Source organism: Sphaeramia orbicularis, chromosome 12 (assembly GCF_902148855.1).
Source record: "Sphaeramia orbicularis chromosome 12, fSphaOr1.1, whole genome shotgun sequence".
In the NCBI taxonomy this organism is placed as follows: domain Eukaryota; kingdom Metazoa; phylum Chordata; class Actinopteri; order Kurtiformes; family Apogonidae; genus Sphaeramia; species Sphaeramia orbicularis.
Window position 1 is genome coordinate 30,237,067 of NC_043968.1, and position 17,008 is coordinate 30,254,074.

Consider the following 17,008-nt stretch of genomic DNA (forward strand, 5'->3'; position numbering starts at 1 on the left):
ACCTCCAACAGAAGAGCACATAGATGGAGCAGGCTTCTGTGATATGACTGACAGCTCACCTCGACCAATCAGAGCAGGGATGCTGCGACCACCTCGCCCGCTTCTCTCCCGCTATTGGCTGTTCTCCGGAGAGACGGGGTTTGTTCTGATATTAATGACTGCTGAGGAGACGGCGGCGCATCTATGTGGTCCGCCTGACACTTGATCGAGGGGAGAGATGCGCCCTTAACAGCCGCTGTGAAGAAGGGAAGGAAGGAAGGGAAGGGCACAGGGAACACATGAAGCTCTCCTCATACTCTCACCAACCTTACTCTGCTTTTGGACTTGGCACATTTTCTTTACCTTCGTGCACACATTTTATGTTTTGCTGTGGAAGAAAACCTAGAACTGATTTCTTATCAACTGCGTAAAAATAAGAAGACCACACATTGTTGACGGGCTTTATGTTGCGCGCTGGTTCTCTCTCTCTCTCTGTCTCGTCATTGGAGCGACGCACTTGATAGGAATATTGGAAACACAGACGGCTTCGTCGGATACCACGGTCAAATCGGGTAAGTTTAGTCTCTGTACTCTTGAAACATGTTTCTATTCACCTGATCCACCGTTTTTATAAGGTTTAGTCAGCGCAACGCATTTTCCAACTTAATGAAAAACGCCTACATTTCTGTGGTTCAGGAATGTTTGATGGACACAGTCTTGTGATTACAATAAAGTGTCGTTTTCACATCCGACATATCCATAACTCGAGTATGAGGACGGATAATATTGCAGAATAATTGTGCTTAAGACTGGCCTCGAACCCGCACTTGACGACGAGACGCGCTTTTGCGCAACTATGCAGGATGCGCCTGAACCAGAGCGAATTTACGACGGAGCGAGTTCAGGAAGAAAGGACAAATTCATTTAGTCAATTCGTGTCGGGCGTTTGCGTGGACTGATGGACTGACAGTTTTATGTCCCCGGGTCCTGCTTAGTGTGCGCACACCAGACACGTCTCCAAGAAATCCACAGAATGGTGGTCACCCCCCCCCCTCCTCTCTCTCTCTCTCTCTCTCTCTCCTCCTCCTCCTCTTCTTCTTCCTCCTCATCAGTCACTCTCCTTCCTTCCCTCTGCTCTCCGATAAACCTTCCTGTTGCAAACACAGTCTCTTCTGACACACACAGGTGAAAGTACACAGGTTTTCTCTCTGAAATAACACCATCACGCACTCTTCTGATGCGCCATGTCGACACTGTGCGTCCAGGGCTTTGGTGTACTGACCACAAACACTGAGGCATGTTCCAGTGTGTTCAGCCGCTCCTCCTGCCTCTGCCCGTACACCCACACACCGGAACATCTGAACATCCACAGCTCTCAACTGCATTGGGGCGTCTCTCTCCCTCATCCTTCCTTCCATTTCTCTGAGGCTGTGTCTCTCTTCCTTTCACACCCTCTCCTCTCTGTCTAAAATGTGTCATCCAGCAGACGAATTACTCATGAATATTTCAAAGCCAGATAAACAGATAATAAGCAGTAATGACAAATGTGATTTGCACCATGGGGCCAGTGAATCCAATGGCTGTAATCCTTTGTACAGACCTGTTTTGTATTTGCAGGAGTGTGTGTGTGTGTGTGTGTGTGTGTGTGTGTGTGTGTGTGTGTCCATGGGCTTGTTCCCGCTGATGGAGACAATATATTTTGGCCTCCACAGTGCGAAATGACTCACCAAAAGCAGCTGTGCCATACGGAAAAAAACACAGTCAAATGCCACATGAGACCTAAGAGCTATCATACCAGACTTTGCATCCGACACCATGCCACGCTGAGACATCTCAGCCCACACACTATTGTTCCAGACTCCATTTGAATAATTTGACTACCTGCTGATAGAGCCACGGCCGAGCTTGTATTGTAATATTCAACAAACTGCTTTTCACAAGTGATCCTTGAAATCTTGGAAGTATTTGCCAGTCTACATCGAATACTATCAGGTGTGTGTTTAACATTTATAGTCCAGAGCAGGTTTTACAGCTCAAATTAGAATACAGAGTCATTTCACAACAGTGGAGCTACACTGTATTTCCCCCCTCATTGTGTTAAAAAAAAAAAAAAAGAAAGTACAGCAGTGTCTTCATTAATTTGGGGCACATTTGTTCAAAGCAAATCAATATTACATATCTACAACAAGTCATACACTTAAAGTGAGTGGCTTTGCGGATTGCCTATTGATCTACACATGAAACGGTAAAGAAAAAAAAACAGGGAGGAGGTGGAATGATACTAGGTATTGTGTGTACAGTGGCCTTGTAGAGGCTTGAAAAGCTCGACAGGCAGCACAGTGTGGGTGTTCCAAATTAATTTCTCTATAGGTAGGGACGGCAGGTGCCAGGGAGGTGAGATGATGTGTGGGTGCCAAACACTACTATTGGTTCAGCGTCAACGTGACTTTAGGAGGCTCTAAAGTGCATAATCAAAATCAAATTAATCTCCAGATTTTCATCCATTTTCGATAATAATGGTAACAAGATGCCCAAGGATGTGTTGAGGCTCCTGAGTGAAATGCATGTAAACATATTCACAAGGCGGCTGCAGGGGATCAGTCTGTGCAGCCAAGCATAAGCTCTCTGATAGCATCCTGTTCCCAAACAAACACAGGCACCCATTAAAATGGAATAAGCACAGAGGGCACAAGGAATGAGCCTGTTGTTGTTGTTTTTTTTAATCGAGTGGACTTCTACTATATCAGACCCAAATTAGGTGAAATAAATGATGAGAGGAGAAAAAAAAAAAGGAGAGAGAAAACATGAGGATAAAAACATGCTTTGGTGGGAGCAACCATGACATTTCGGTGTTTTCAGTCCATATCAAAGGTCAAGATGGGATGTGACAGTTCCTTTGTATGCAATGACATTTAATTTTTCATTTGCATTTCATGTATTTAGCTCGTACATGTACAGAGCAGCTAATGCTGAGTGTTTCAGCAATACTGAAATCTCACAAGTTTAAGAGAAGGTGAAGGGAAAAAAAATTTAAATGTCAGGCACTATATTAAAAATGGAGTCTGACATTGAAAAAGGACATAGGATTGGTTTTTGGCTTTTTTGTGTCACATTATACAAAAAAAAAAAAAAAAATCAAGGTGCTAGCAGCAATTCATCTGCTAATCTGCAGATTCACATAAGAGCTGGACATGATCAGTACATGTGACGATTTTAGTTTTAACCATGAGCAGAGATGGGGACGAGGACATCTAAGGGCCACTGCTCTGCTGTCTATATATTTTGTTTTTTAACATTCAGACAGGTATATATAGCCTCTGTGTAGACTAGTGTCCTGTAGTGAGGAAGCTGCACCGACTGATGCTTGAAAATCACATGCATGTACAAACATATGCGTCGTATATATGTAGTTCTGATGTATGTACACAGCACAGATATACAAATCTGCATCTCCAAATCAGCCTCTGAACAGACACAAAGCCACTGTGTCATTTGAAAGTGTTACATCTATTCATCTGTCTTAGGAACAGTAGGAGAGAGTGAAAACAGAAAGAGAAATCCATATCAAACCCCATGAAATCATAATGGAGAGGTCCAATCCAGCGATAAATGCATTTCAGTGGCATATAATGATTGATTCCGTCTACCGTAGGAACTTATTCCCTGCAGGCTTGTGGCCCTTTGACCAGCCATATATTATTCATATAAATATAGATAGCTGCGCATCTTAGAGGCAGCGCGCATGCCACATTTGCACCTGCAGATTCAATTTGGCTCTGACTTTGAGGGATATGCCGCTGGCTCCATTCCCCCTGCCCGTCCCCCTCCTCACACCTCCCTCTTTCATTCTGGCTAGCAGCTATACATGGTACATTATGCAGATTTTTGTCAAGAGTGAGTGCGATTATGTTGGGGGAGAAATGAGTGTTGGAATGTTCGCTACGCCTTTGACCTTATCAGCGGCAGCCTTAAGCTGGATACCTTGGCTTAATTTTAATAGATGCAGCACTATGCGAATTAGACAAGGGGACCTAGCTGTGCTCTTTCACTGTGTGGTGTGTTACGCATGCATTATGTGAATGAGCTAGTACGTGTTTGTTTTTACACGCTCTGTGAGGACACTGTCTGCTAAATTGCGTGTGCATGCATGCGTTTGCAAATTCCCATATCTTTCGGTTTACTTTTGCATCTGCTGTATTGTATGCATGTGTGTATGTGCATGAGTGCAGGTGGGTGTGCCTGAGTTCAATAGTGCCGCATGTGTGTTCATCCTCACTCAGCCCAAGGGCATGTCTTGTCCAGAAAAGGGCTGAAAACAGAGATGGGGGTCCTGTGGTTAATTTGGAACATTGATTTTACATTAAGCGTTCACTTGCTACTGATTCATGGCCATACAAGTGCAGATGTAAGGGGAAAGGTTTCCATCCCCTCCCACATGTACATGCACATGTGCACACATATACAGGAGGCTCATTATGCATGGGCGCACAGAAGGGTCCCTTTAATGGACTCTCCCTTACCTTGAAGAAAGTATAATAGTAAATCAATGAGGTGAAAGGCAGGGGGAGGGAAAGTAAAGCCTTCCAGAGGCAACCGCTCACTAAGGGGCTTACCCAGAATGTCTAGGGGTCCAGATCTTGGTCGCATCACAGCTGCATTACATGTCACCTACAATTCTAGTGTCTACAGGAAAGACCTTCATGCAGTTTACTCATTTTCTGTTGCTTTGACTGGAAACATTACTTTATAAGCTGTTGTGAGCAGCTAACAATAATTCGTCTTATGTAAATGTAAATCCTGGTGTCTGTAAAAAAGTATATGAAGAAGAAGAAGAAGAAGCAATTAATGCTTGAATTGAATCATGTCAGAAGGTCAAATATAACTTTATACAATGCAACTTTTAACATATGTTACAGTGTATTATAAAACCACAGCTAACTAACAGGGTGAAACATTAAAAAAAAGCTCCATCTGGTCCTCATGTGATGTGCTCTGATTGCGCTTGTGGTGGACAAAGACAGAGGATGAATGCGATAAGTTGTCACAGCTGTAATGCCACTGAAATGGATAAAAAAGAAGTGCATGTGGTAGACATTAGTGCTAATCAAGCACCGATGGTCACACAGGTTCCCACAAAGATATGACGGCAGCAGGGGGCCCAAGTACCAAGAAGGCAATTTGGGCAATAACAAGAGAAGCAATGGGACATGAATATCCTGAGAAAAACTGAAGTGGAGAACAAACAGGAAGAGCATGAGAGAACAGGGGGGTACACAAAGATGACAGCCTTATTACCAGTAGTTTAAAATTCCCAGCGAACCGTTTCTACAATACACAAGCTATTCTCATGAAAGAGGAGGCAATTCGACTGCGCCCTACTTTCCACTTACGTCTGACCTTTATATCTTCCACCCACTTTTACCACTGCTAGTGTAATGTCTACCTCTCAGCAGATGCAATACTGCCTTGTTACCACTTAAACTGTCCGCACCTCATAATAATCTCCCCAAGGGCCCAATATGTTCTCCACAAAAGCCTACATTCAGACTTCCTCCACAGCTCAGATGTGACAGATTTTCTCCTTTACATTTGCTATTACTTATGTTTTGTGTAACAAATGGAATTGGAGGTCAACCTGTCACTACACAGGCTATCAATGAGAACCCAACCTTTGACAAAGCAATCATGTCTGCTCCAGTAAACCCGGCCCAGACCCTGTGAGGCCAGACCGGGATTTATAACTCATTTCAATAAACAGCATAAAACAAACATTTCTGCCCAGATGTTTGGCTGCCTGGATGACTTGACTTAGGCCTGCCTGAATTAGTATCAGAGAGCCACCAGGACCAAAGCTTCCTGCCCCTACTGTGCACACTCATTAATTTAAAGTGGTCATATCTCACTGGTCTCTAATCAAACTATATTTGTGCTATTACTGTCCAGAACAGCCACAGTGTTAGTATAATGGAGGTGGCCCAGAGGGAACAGAAGTGTGAGGCGTTGCCAAGATCTGAATGGAAAAGCTTTTCACCTTGACAGTGGTTGAACTTCTTAAATGTAGCCTGATCCAAATTTAGGCATCTCATGGTTACTTTAGCACCGATGCCAGATAAAAGAAAATTGTCTCTATATTGTACCTTTTTGCCACCTAAGTAACAAAATCTATTTAATATACAGTATATGCCTACGTAAAAACCCATAGTATTAAAAAAAGAAAGTTATGATATTTTTTTTTATTACCTGTCAACAATAATAGTAAAGCATAAATGTGCAACATTTTAATGAGGGGAAATTCCAGGGTTTTCTGTAATGTCAAATGTCATGCTAATTAAGTGAGAAATGTCTACTGACAAGGACTAAAGACATGTCAGATTTTAATGGTGATGCAATGACAAAGTCATTTCTGAAAAACTTAGTATATGTCAATAAACATACAGACACAGGAGCTCCCAATTTTCAAATTTTTAATGGTGATGCAATGGCACTCCCATTAAAATATTTTTAAAATGCCAAGAAAAAAAAAGAGAAACGAAATAAAGCTGACATTTGGTTGGATTCAGTCGTTACCTATATACCCAAATCTAGGTTCATTTCAGTCTGTTGGAGCTGTCCAGGAATGAGCCCGGCACCCGGAGATTGTTTGCTGTAATGTTCACAGCCAGGATTAACACCAGAGAAAGTGAAAAACCCACGGGTGAGACCGTCAGTCTGCTACTGTAATCAAGGTGCTTGGAGACCACTGCCTGAATGATCTCCCTCCCAAACCCCCTTTTGGTCTGACACCGGGGAACTCGTGTTAGCTCCATGAGTGAACACCTTAGTTTGACCTATAACAGCCTTTCATTGGCTGCCTGAACAAATGTCAAGCCTTAAGCCTAATGTGTTTGTGTGGTTAGACATTAGGCTACAGGAGATTCCATTTCAACTCCTGAGTTTATATTACCAGCTGTTGATTACATACCTTTTTACTGAACACTTCCAAAAGGTTTTCCAGGCAGAGATTACAAACATCCATCTTTCAGTTCTATTTGCCCCTAGAATATTAACCACATTTTTCTTTGTCAAACAAGTTGCATCACCAAAAGCACTTATTGCCACGCACAATGTGATATATTCACTTGCTTACAATTGATTGGTCTGGCTAATTCCTCTGCCCCGTGGCATTACTAAGGTTATCCTCACCTGCAATAACAGCATTCTTGGGGATAGCAAAGGTTAATACACCAGCACTGACACTATGACATGTTCCTGTTCAGCAGAGCTCCCCTCTTCTTTCTCCCCCTCCCTCTCTCTCCACCTCAATTAGGTGTATGTAGCTCAGCGGGTGCAGTGGGTGGTGTGGCTCCATTGCTTGAGTGGACCTCTTACTAATAGGTTAATACAAGTGGTGTGTGGACTCCATAGTCACAGCAGTCACAGTTCAAGGCCCGTGGAATATAGACTGGCTCCTCACTGAGCTTCACATAATGCAGTGGTACAATACCAATTTACCTGTTTAACGGCCTGTGGATGATTAGGATAGCTCACTTAATGTGATATAGTTTGGTGGTAGTATGTACTGTAAGTATGCCACAGTGTTTTAACCTTATAACAAAGTGTAATGAAATACACTTAACAAGCCCAGTATCTGCAGTCACAGAAGCATTTTTAATGCATGCTTACTGAAAGCTTTTCAGTTTTACTAATCAACATTTTGACTAGGTGTACTGAATAGCATACATTGTTCATATTCACACCATAACCTTCTTTCCACAACTGTCTTTAGTCCAAAATGTTTTATTATGTAACTATGTCATTGACTCGACACTATTCTGCTCGGGCAGTAAGCATGCTTTAAGTCTCAGTACATTTGCCAGATCAGACACATTGTCACACAAGATGCCACCTCCAATTTAGTCAGCATCTCCTTACAAATGACTCCAGTTTTCTTTCAACAGCCTTTCAGTAAGACTTCAGCTGACATCCACGAGTCTCATTTACATAGAATTATCTACAGCACAATGTTAAAAAAAAACTTTTAACTTTTAATCTGGGCTTTCTCTCAGAGCATTAATAATGATCATTGAAGGAAACATTTATGTTTAAATGCATGAGATTAGTTCATGAAAGTTACTGACAAGGACAGAGCTTTACTGTTAAATTATGGATGGCATTTTTTTAATGAGGGACTTTTTTTCCATTAAATAACCTTGCTGTGTTAAAAACTACATGAATACGGAATGAATTAGACTTTAATATTTTTAATATTATTTAATTTAGTATTTATCCAATTTAAAGCTCATTCAAAACACATTTTCAGAAATTTATTTGGTTTTTAGCTCAGATCAAAACTCTGTATTGAAATGTATTTCCATTGTATATGTTATGAATGTGGTTTTACTCTAAAATAATGACTGCAAAACTAGCATTTCTATGCCTTTTTTTTTTCCACTGAAGGAGTCTTACTTTGGACACAACATTATTGGCCACAACTGGACCAAAAGCTGTAGCCTCATGTACCAAATGTTGGATTAATATTTAGAGAATTTTATCCTTATTAATTAGCAATGAAATATGTTGTATTTGCCTGCCACACCATCTTGCAATTTGTCCTGTAAAGCCTCCCTAATCCCACCGTGCCTTTCATAAATGTGAACATTAACATTAAACTAAACAGAGTAATGAATCCTCTGGCTCAATCTGTCCCTATTTCTCTGTCCGGGATGTCCTCTCTGCATCTATCATTATGCCTTGCCAAAAACCCAATGAAGTAATACTTGATTTAAAGCATTGTGAAAATAGGGCAGGTCTGTTTCTTATTCCACACCAATGCTGTCCGTTTACAGACTTCTTTTTTTTATGTTGCAAACCATCTAATAGAAAATATTGATCAGAAAATGGGTACTATAGGTCCAACAATGCCCTTGCTGACACAATTAACGTTATTGGTAAAAACAAAATACAAAGCAAAACAGGAGAGACAGAAAAGACCAACCTGTAGAGGTGAGTGATAAAGCTAAGAAATAACCATTAACCCAAGTACATCAGTCTGCTGGTACTTTAGATTACTGGATGAAAAAAAGCGAGCAGAGGTGAAACACAAACGACTGACTCACAGATTGTGGCTGGAGTACAGATCAACTGCACAACCCACATTGAAGAGCCAGTGCTGCGGGACACAGGCTAAACCCTGTTTATCAGAATGCTCTGGGTGTTGCAGCTTATTAAAGTGCCAGGTGCTTTTGAAAAATAATACCCCGTCGTTTCTCTCCCTCCTTCCACCAGCTCCATGTCTGTCTCCCTCTTCACCCCCTGCAAACCAGACTGTAGCCGGTGCTGGAGCAGAGGTTGAGGAATGAACCCCTGGTTTGGCTCAGCCAGTGGGGCAAACTGCAGCGTTTCTGCTGTCTTCAGAAGTATTTATTTATTTATTTATTTATTTAACTTTTTTCCCCATCTCCCCTGTGGCCACTGAAGTGTGGAAACAGTAAGGGTGATGAAATGAAACCATTTCTCTTTTCTTGTTTTCACTTTCTAGCCACTGTCACACTTCTACTCTTGATTCTTTCCATTTCATCCTGTCTCTCTTGACTTTCCCATGATGTGGTGTGTATACTCTACTGAGCCCAAAATATCACAAGCACCCTCAAACCCATCTGGTCTGTAACACACAGTTACATACAACAAATTACATGGTACACTTCAACTCTCAAGTCTCTGCCATAGCAAGGAAACAGTGGGGCACTAATAATACAGTGGAAAAGAGAGTATAAAAAAAGATGTGTCTGACTCGCATTCATGGGCATGTGTAGCGCTTCGGTTAACTATAAGCCACATAAAATCATTTATGCAGAGATTCCAATTATTTTACCAGTGAAAAAAGATTCAGAAAACCTTTTAGAATAAAAAAAAAAAGTCATTACATAAAAAAGAACATTTGATCATTAGTCCTTTATGTTTGTATTTAAGTGTATGAGCTTTTACGTATAAATCCAATCATATTACTGATTTTACTCTGTGGTTACACTTCCTGTAAAATTAAAATGATTTTTTTTTTTTTTCACTTTATGTAGTACATAGTCATCATAACACAAAGTATGAAAACTAATGTGATGCCGCAATTGCTCATTATCAAAATCCTTCCCTTAAATAGGCTTTTAAATACGCTCATAGTTTGTCATGGTGTCTGCATTCATATAGCACTGCCTGTAATTTACTGAAAAGAACTAATATTCTGTACCTCTGAAGAGTAAATGTTTTCTTTATTTATGCCACTAAAACCAAAATACAAGTGTCATTTTTTGTATTAATTCCCACAGTTTTGTTAAAATGCTGATGTCATACTTAACAAGGATCTGTAAATGTCATTTTTCACAATTTCACTGATGACATCTGTGATTTTCTCATTTTACTGGCTTGAATTTAATGACTTATCAGTGTGTACATAAAACTATACAATCATTATTAGGCCTATACATGTCCCGTGTACATTTTTAGGCCTTTTCAGATGATATATGTGCCACTATTTGTGTATATCTTAATGGAACTGTAAATCTGAATTTTTAAGGGAATATAAAATCCTTTTAATGTGAAAGGTAGTTAATTGCACAAAGGTTAATTCCGTTGACAGATTCATCCATTTACATTTTCATAGCTGCTGGTTGCTGTAGTGCACAAACAGGTGCAAATTGCATCTGGATCAAATGCTTAGTTTGCATGTACAGCCTAATGCCTTATTATATCTTACAGTCTCAGGATGCTTGTTGACCCGTTGCTATAGTGACTGGCATATTGCAGTGTCTTAAAGTAGCTTACCCTAAAGGTGAATACTTAAGCCCTCGGATGTGTGCCATTTAAGAATCTCCTTAAAGCCTTCTGTTTAACCAATAATAGACTCACACTGCTAACATCAGGATTGAATGCCATATTGCACTACCACACAGTAAGACTACAGAATTAAGTTTAGAAGGTCAAGTAGATATAAATCCATGGTTTTGAGTCTTGAATAGAGCGAGAATAAATGTCAACATGCATCAGTGTGCCTATAACAAATGTCAATATGTCCAAATGCTTCTCATATGACATTCCCTGACCATCATTACTATCATGTAATACTCACATTGCTTCTTTCTCTCTCTGTCTTGTTTTTCTTTTACAGACAAGAATGGAGTGGGTTGTGGACTTTGGAAGCTAGTAATGACAATCTATGAGGACATCCATCTTTAAAGAAAGAACTGATTTTTTCATGGATACTGATAAAATGTGCTCACGATAAGTGCACTGTGGTATAATACCATACCATTATTTTTTTCCCCCTTTATCCCTCCTCCCACCTTTTTGGGTTTGCCTGACAACACAGCCTTGGCCCTGAACCCTGACACCCACTGGCAACATTGAGTGATTGGTCATTACATCCAAGGGCGTCGACATAGCAAGGGGGAAAAAAAAAAAAAAAGCCTGTAGGGAGCTCTGCTGCAGCTGGTTGTGGCAGGGGCGGTGAGTCAATCGCCTCTTCAGATATAACAAATGATTCATTATTTGTAAAGTTAACAGCCCAGACCACTTAATTTACAAGGACCAATTTCTTACTGGAGGGAAACGGTGCAATATGAAGGACGCGTCTTTTGTGGATCGTCTCTTTATCGGCTTGGCCATGGCCTCTTTTGTTGTGGCCACTGAGGATAGGTCTGATTGCCCGAAGCTCTGCGTGTGTGAGATTAGACCCTGGTTTTCTCCTAGTTCGGTGTACATGGAGGCACAGACAGTTGACTGTAATGACCTGGGACTCTTTAGTCTCCCGGAAAAATTACCAGTGGGGACACAAGTGCTACTATTGCAAACAAACAATGTGGTAAAGATTGACAAGCCACTGGATTACTTGACCAACATAACAGAGATTGATTTATCACAAAACAACGTACCCTCTATCAGCGACGTTCACCTGGGAAAACTTCCTCAGCTGCTCTCCCTTCATATGGAGGAGAATTTGATACGAGAGTTGCCGGAACGATGTCTGGTGGAGTTGGCTAACCTTCAGGAGCTTTACATGAATCACAACCTTATTTCCTCCATTTCTCCGATGGCTTTCCAGGGTCTGACCAACCTTGTGCGGCTCCATCTCAATTCTAACAAGCTGATGTCCATTAACAGAGAGTGGTTCGAACCCATGCCAAACCTGGAGATCCTGATGATTGGTGAGAATCCGGTCCTTTCCGTTGATAATATGAATTTCAAACCTCTCAGTAATCTCCGCAGTCTTGTTCTCACCAGAATGAATCTGTCACAGCTTCCCGATGATGCTTTGGCTGGTCTTGACAACTTGGAAAGTATTTCTTTCTATGACAACATCTTCCCGGAGGTGCCTCATTCTGCGCTGCGAAATGCAAAAAATCTCAAGTTCTTGGATCTTAATAAAAACCCAATTGCAAGGATACAGAGAGGGGACTTTGTGGACATGCTTCATCTGAAAGAGCTGGGAATTAATAGCATGCCAGAGCTAGTTTCAATCGACAGCTTTGCTCTCAATAACCTCCCTGAGCTGACTAAAATAGAAGCCACCAACAATCCCAAACTCTCCTACATCCATCCTAATGCTTTCTACAAACTACCACGACTTGAAACGTTAATGCTGAATGGCAATGCACTCAGTGCCCTCCACAGGATTACTGTTGAGTCTCTCCCAAATCTCAGAGAGGTTAGCATGCACAGCAACCCAATCCGGTGTGACTGCGTAGTCCGCTGGATGAACATGAACAAGACCAACATTAGGTTCATGGAGCCTGATTCTTTGTACTGTGTCGAGCCACCAGAGTATGAGGGCCAACATGTCCGACAGGTGCACTTCAGGGAGATGATGGAGATTTGTCTGCCACTCATCTCTCCTGAAAGTATGCCCGGGCATATTAAAGCACAGAATGGAAGCTCGGTGTCACTCCATTGCCGGGCTTTTGCTGAACCAGAGCCAGATATCTACTGGATCACCCCTTCTGGTATCAGAGTCTTGCCTAATACTGTGTCTGACAAGTTCTACATGCACCCAGAGGGAACTTTTGACATCTACGATGTAACAGAAAAAGAAGCCGGTCTTTACACTTGTGTTGCCCATAATCTGGTTGGAGCCGATCTTAAAACTGTTTCAGTAGAGGTGAATGGATATTTCCCACAATCTGCAAACGGATCTCTAAATGTTACAGTCAAGTCAGTGGGGACAAATTCGATCTTGGTGTCTTGGAAGGCTGGCCCTGGCACGCTAGCTCCTAATATTAAATGGTACACTATGGCCAAGCCCACCCATCCAACTACGGCATTTACCACCAGGGTTCCATCTGACGTTAAAGCCTACAACCTCACCCATCTCAGCACCGCCACGCAGTACAAAGTCTGCGTGGAAGTCCGCAGCATCCACTATAACCATGACACCAAATGTGTTAATGTCACCACGAAGGGATTAGAACTGGCAGTCAAGGACATAGAAAAATGGGATGCAGCAGTAATCACCATCTTCGGTGTGCTTTTGGCTATGATTTCAGTGGCCTGCTTGCTTATTTATGTGTCTCTGAGGAATCACCACCTATATGGGCATATTAGGAAATGCGACTCCAAAGCTATGCTGACACCAGTGGAAGCTATCGGTACGCACTCTCCTTTCTTTACAAAGCTGTGGGTTTCTGGTAAGGGACTGCCAAGTGGAGTGGAAGTAAAAGCCACAGTCATTAATGTATCTGACAATGCCTTTTAAGAAGTCCATCTTTGTAGATGAACACACAGCAACTACACTAAATGGACAAGGCCATGGGTATGGGTGGACAAATCTCTAGTACTGCTTCAAAGGCATACCCATCGCTGGTCCCTTGGCTCAGATACACTGGCAAAACTATTACCGGACTGGGATTGAACATTTTAAAATAGACAACGTGCTCTCCCAGTTTCAACTCTAGCTGAAGTGGTGGCTTTGTAACCGTTTCATCAAACCAAGCTAACATCATCAGGAAGGGGCATTTATTGCAAAAAGTTATGTTTCAGTACCATTCACACAGAAATGCAGGCAGAGAACAGAAAGTGAAGATGATGTTGATGGTCAACTCTCTTGTAATTGACTGTTAAATGTGTTCAGAGTTGTGGAACTGTCCGTGTGGTCCCAAGCAATACCGTCTGTGCTTTGTCAAACATCCATAGACGAGTTAGAGATACAGTAATAACACCTGTCTATTATGGGAAGGGAGATTTAGTAGAGTAGACAAATAACAGTGACTATGGTGTACGCCTTTTGATGAAATATACCCCGTTTTTCTATTTAAAGATGGGTTCTTGATTTTTCATGGAAATATTGTTATATATTCTATTATGTTGATGTAATGACAAATCCTCTGTATCAGAACCGCTTAAATGGGTTTTAAATTAAGGCAAGCAGCAGACTACTTTTGATTAAGCTTAATGAAATTCAGCTCCAGAAAGGGTATCTAGAGAGGACATTTGCCAAATGGCTGTTTATGCTGTGTAGTTCTCATTGCACCAGTGACTTGGAAATAATGTGGATGTGTTGGACAGAAACAAATATAACAGGTCAATTAAAGCTGAGGTGACTGACACACTATCTCCTCAAGAACTGGTCTGTTATGCCCTGGTAAGTGCCTACAACAAGAACTACATGAGGTAAACAGAGAAGAAACTGAAGAAATTTGTCAGACACAGCAAAACAAGGCCATGCCATCATTGCAGAATCACAAGCTATTCTCCGGTAATTTTAGTGAAATACTTTCTCAGTATTTTTAGCATACATATTTTAAGAAAACATTTCGTTGTTGCTTTGGGTGTAAAGTTAAAAAGCCATTTTTATATTTACTGTATTATATGTGATCAATGGGCACAACAGACTAATTAAGAAAAGTGCTAAGAAAAAATAAATGTCATTGTTTCTTTTACAAACAAGTGAGTACTTTTTCTCTTGTTTTTTTTTTTTATGTTTGTCATACCATAACATGTTGTTTTTCTATGTGTTGTCATCCAAATGTGAGCCATGTGAAATGTGGGACTTGTATCTGTCTGTTTACTTTTAAATACGGGACAAAAATATTGAGAGTGAATAACTGGTACAGAACAAGTAAACCGTTCACAGGGGAAAAGTCAAGAGACTTCAGATGAATGATTGAATGGTTGTCCTCACCCTGGGAAGAAAAGAGAGAGGGAGGAAAAAAAAACACAGCAACAAAAAAGAACTCATTAGCCGCCTCATTAAGAACATGTTCGTCCTTCAGCTGGTCTGAATATAGCCACAGTCACTATGCTACAGCTGCTGCTTGTACTTAGACAGGGACACAACGTCCCCACGACAAAGAGATAAAGTACAGTACAGTAAAGTCACACAGGGTGAGAGAGAGCAGAGTGAGCTTTAGACTCACATTTTATTTGTCTTAGTGAATTATCCAGCACACAGAACATTTCACATGAGAAAGCCAAGCAAGATGAATGGTTGTCAGAAGGAGAGTGACATGGTGGATTTATCAAACAGGGTCTGACGCTCATACATCAGACCAGCCTTCAGCACCATGGACAGAGGCTTTTAGAGCCAAGCCATCTGTCAAAGACAAAGGGAGTTAAAATATGATGTGGCGTTCTCCTCAGGTAATGCTCAGGTCACGCTGAGTCTGTCTCACTGCAAATATAGGCATGAATACAAATGCACAAACAGCCATGGTGGAGCTTAAATGCACATATGCACAAAGCAGGAAAAAAAAAAATCACATTGATAAATGCAAATTGGCTGATAGTCCAAGGTCACCAATTGACACAGGGGAAACACATGCATAAAATATACCAAAAATAACTCTGGTACAAATGTAAACAACAAAAATACATCTAAATATACACACTTCAGCACTTTATTAGGCAATCTTTTCTTACTCAGTGGAGTATCAGCATATTCTTCAGTCTGCATGTGTGAAGAAACAAAACATGACAGCCACAGGAGCCCTAAAATGAGTTCACCGGCCAAACATGTTCTCTGAGATTAAAGCAGTTGAAGGATATTAGCCATATTGGTCTTATTTTCCTGAATGTGTGTGTTTTTTCATAACATCTACTTGATTACATACTTGAGTGAATAAGATGAATGTTATCCAGAAACTCATCTCTGTTGCTGTCTGTCCCAATCTCATGCATTTCCACAATGTCTTCCTCACCCTCTCTCACTCTCCCCGCTGCCACTGCCGCCGCTCTCCCTCCACCGGCAGGCATATGAGTTTGGGAGATAGCTTTTTGTCTGAATTTGTACATTCAAAGCAACCTATATTAGAAAAAACCCTCTGGATTTAACTTAAATCCCACATGAAAAGAACCAGTGAGCTGTCACCATTTAATCCACAGTGAGGAAAGAAAAATTATGTTTCTCGCTGAATCTTCAAATATTTCAAATATTAAAACCACCTTGTTCTATTCAAGAAGCCATCTGCACTGAGGCAGATATTAAAACATGCTCTGTGAAGGTTTATAGATGGGTGTTCCTACTGGTTACATATTCATTTTAATTTAACAGGGATCATTGTCAGGCAGTCTGAGATTTGATGGTGAAATCCACTGGTGGGAGGTATAAGTTCAATGGTGTATTTATTTATTTAATTCTTTACCACAAAGCAATCATTAATTCAGCAGCCAGCAAGTAATTTACCTCTTACATTTCTGAACAATTTAAATGAAAATACAATATTACAGAAATAGAGGGTGTGTGAAGGTCTGAGCCTGTTTAAATTTGATAGTATTACTCAGCTGAATTATGGGCATAAGTGAGAGACCCATTAACTCATTTCCTAGAGCCGAGTAAGGTGTGATTTTGATACTTATGTTTCAAGTAACGACTAAAAGAAAAATGCAAAAAAAAGAAGAAAAAAAAAAGATTTTGACAGGTATCACTGACCTACTTTTTTTTTATATATAGATATTACCTACATCAGAGGTTAAATGCACTAAATCTTACATACTTTAATAAGGTGAATTGGAAAACAGTAGACGACATGGTGGTTAGCTGATGTTTATCATGATAAAGTGTTATTACTCA

General features: G+C 40.9%; 1 protein-coding gene across 1 annotated transcript; it reads left to right on the top strand.

Moving 5' to 3' along the window:
- The first annotated feature begins 168 nt into the window (after positions 1–168).
- On the top strand, positions 169–15,679 carry lrrn3b (leucine rich repeat neuronal 3b). Its single transcript, XM_030149452.1, has 2 exons — positions 169–551; positions 11,117–15,679. Exon 2 carries the CDS (start codon positions 11,567–11,569, stop codon positions 13,694–13,696), a length of 2,130 nt encoding a protein of 709 aa, XP_030005312.1. The 5' UTR covers positions 169–551; positions 11,117–11,566; the 3' UTR covers positions 13,697–15,679.
- The last annotated feature ends 1,329 nt before the right edge of the window (positions 15,680–17,008 follow it).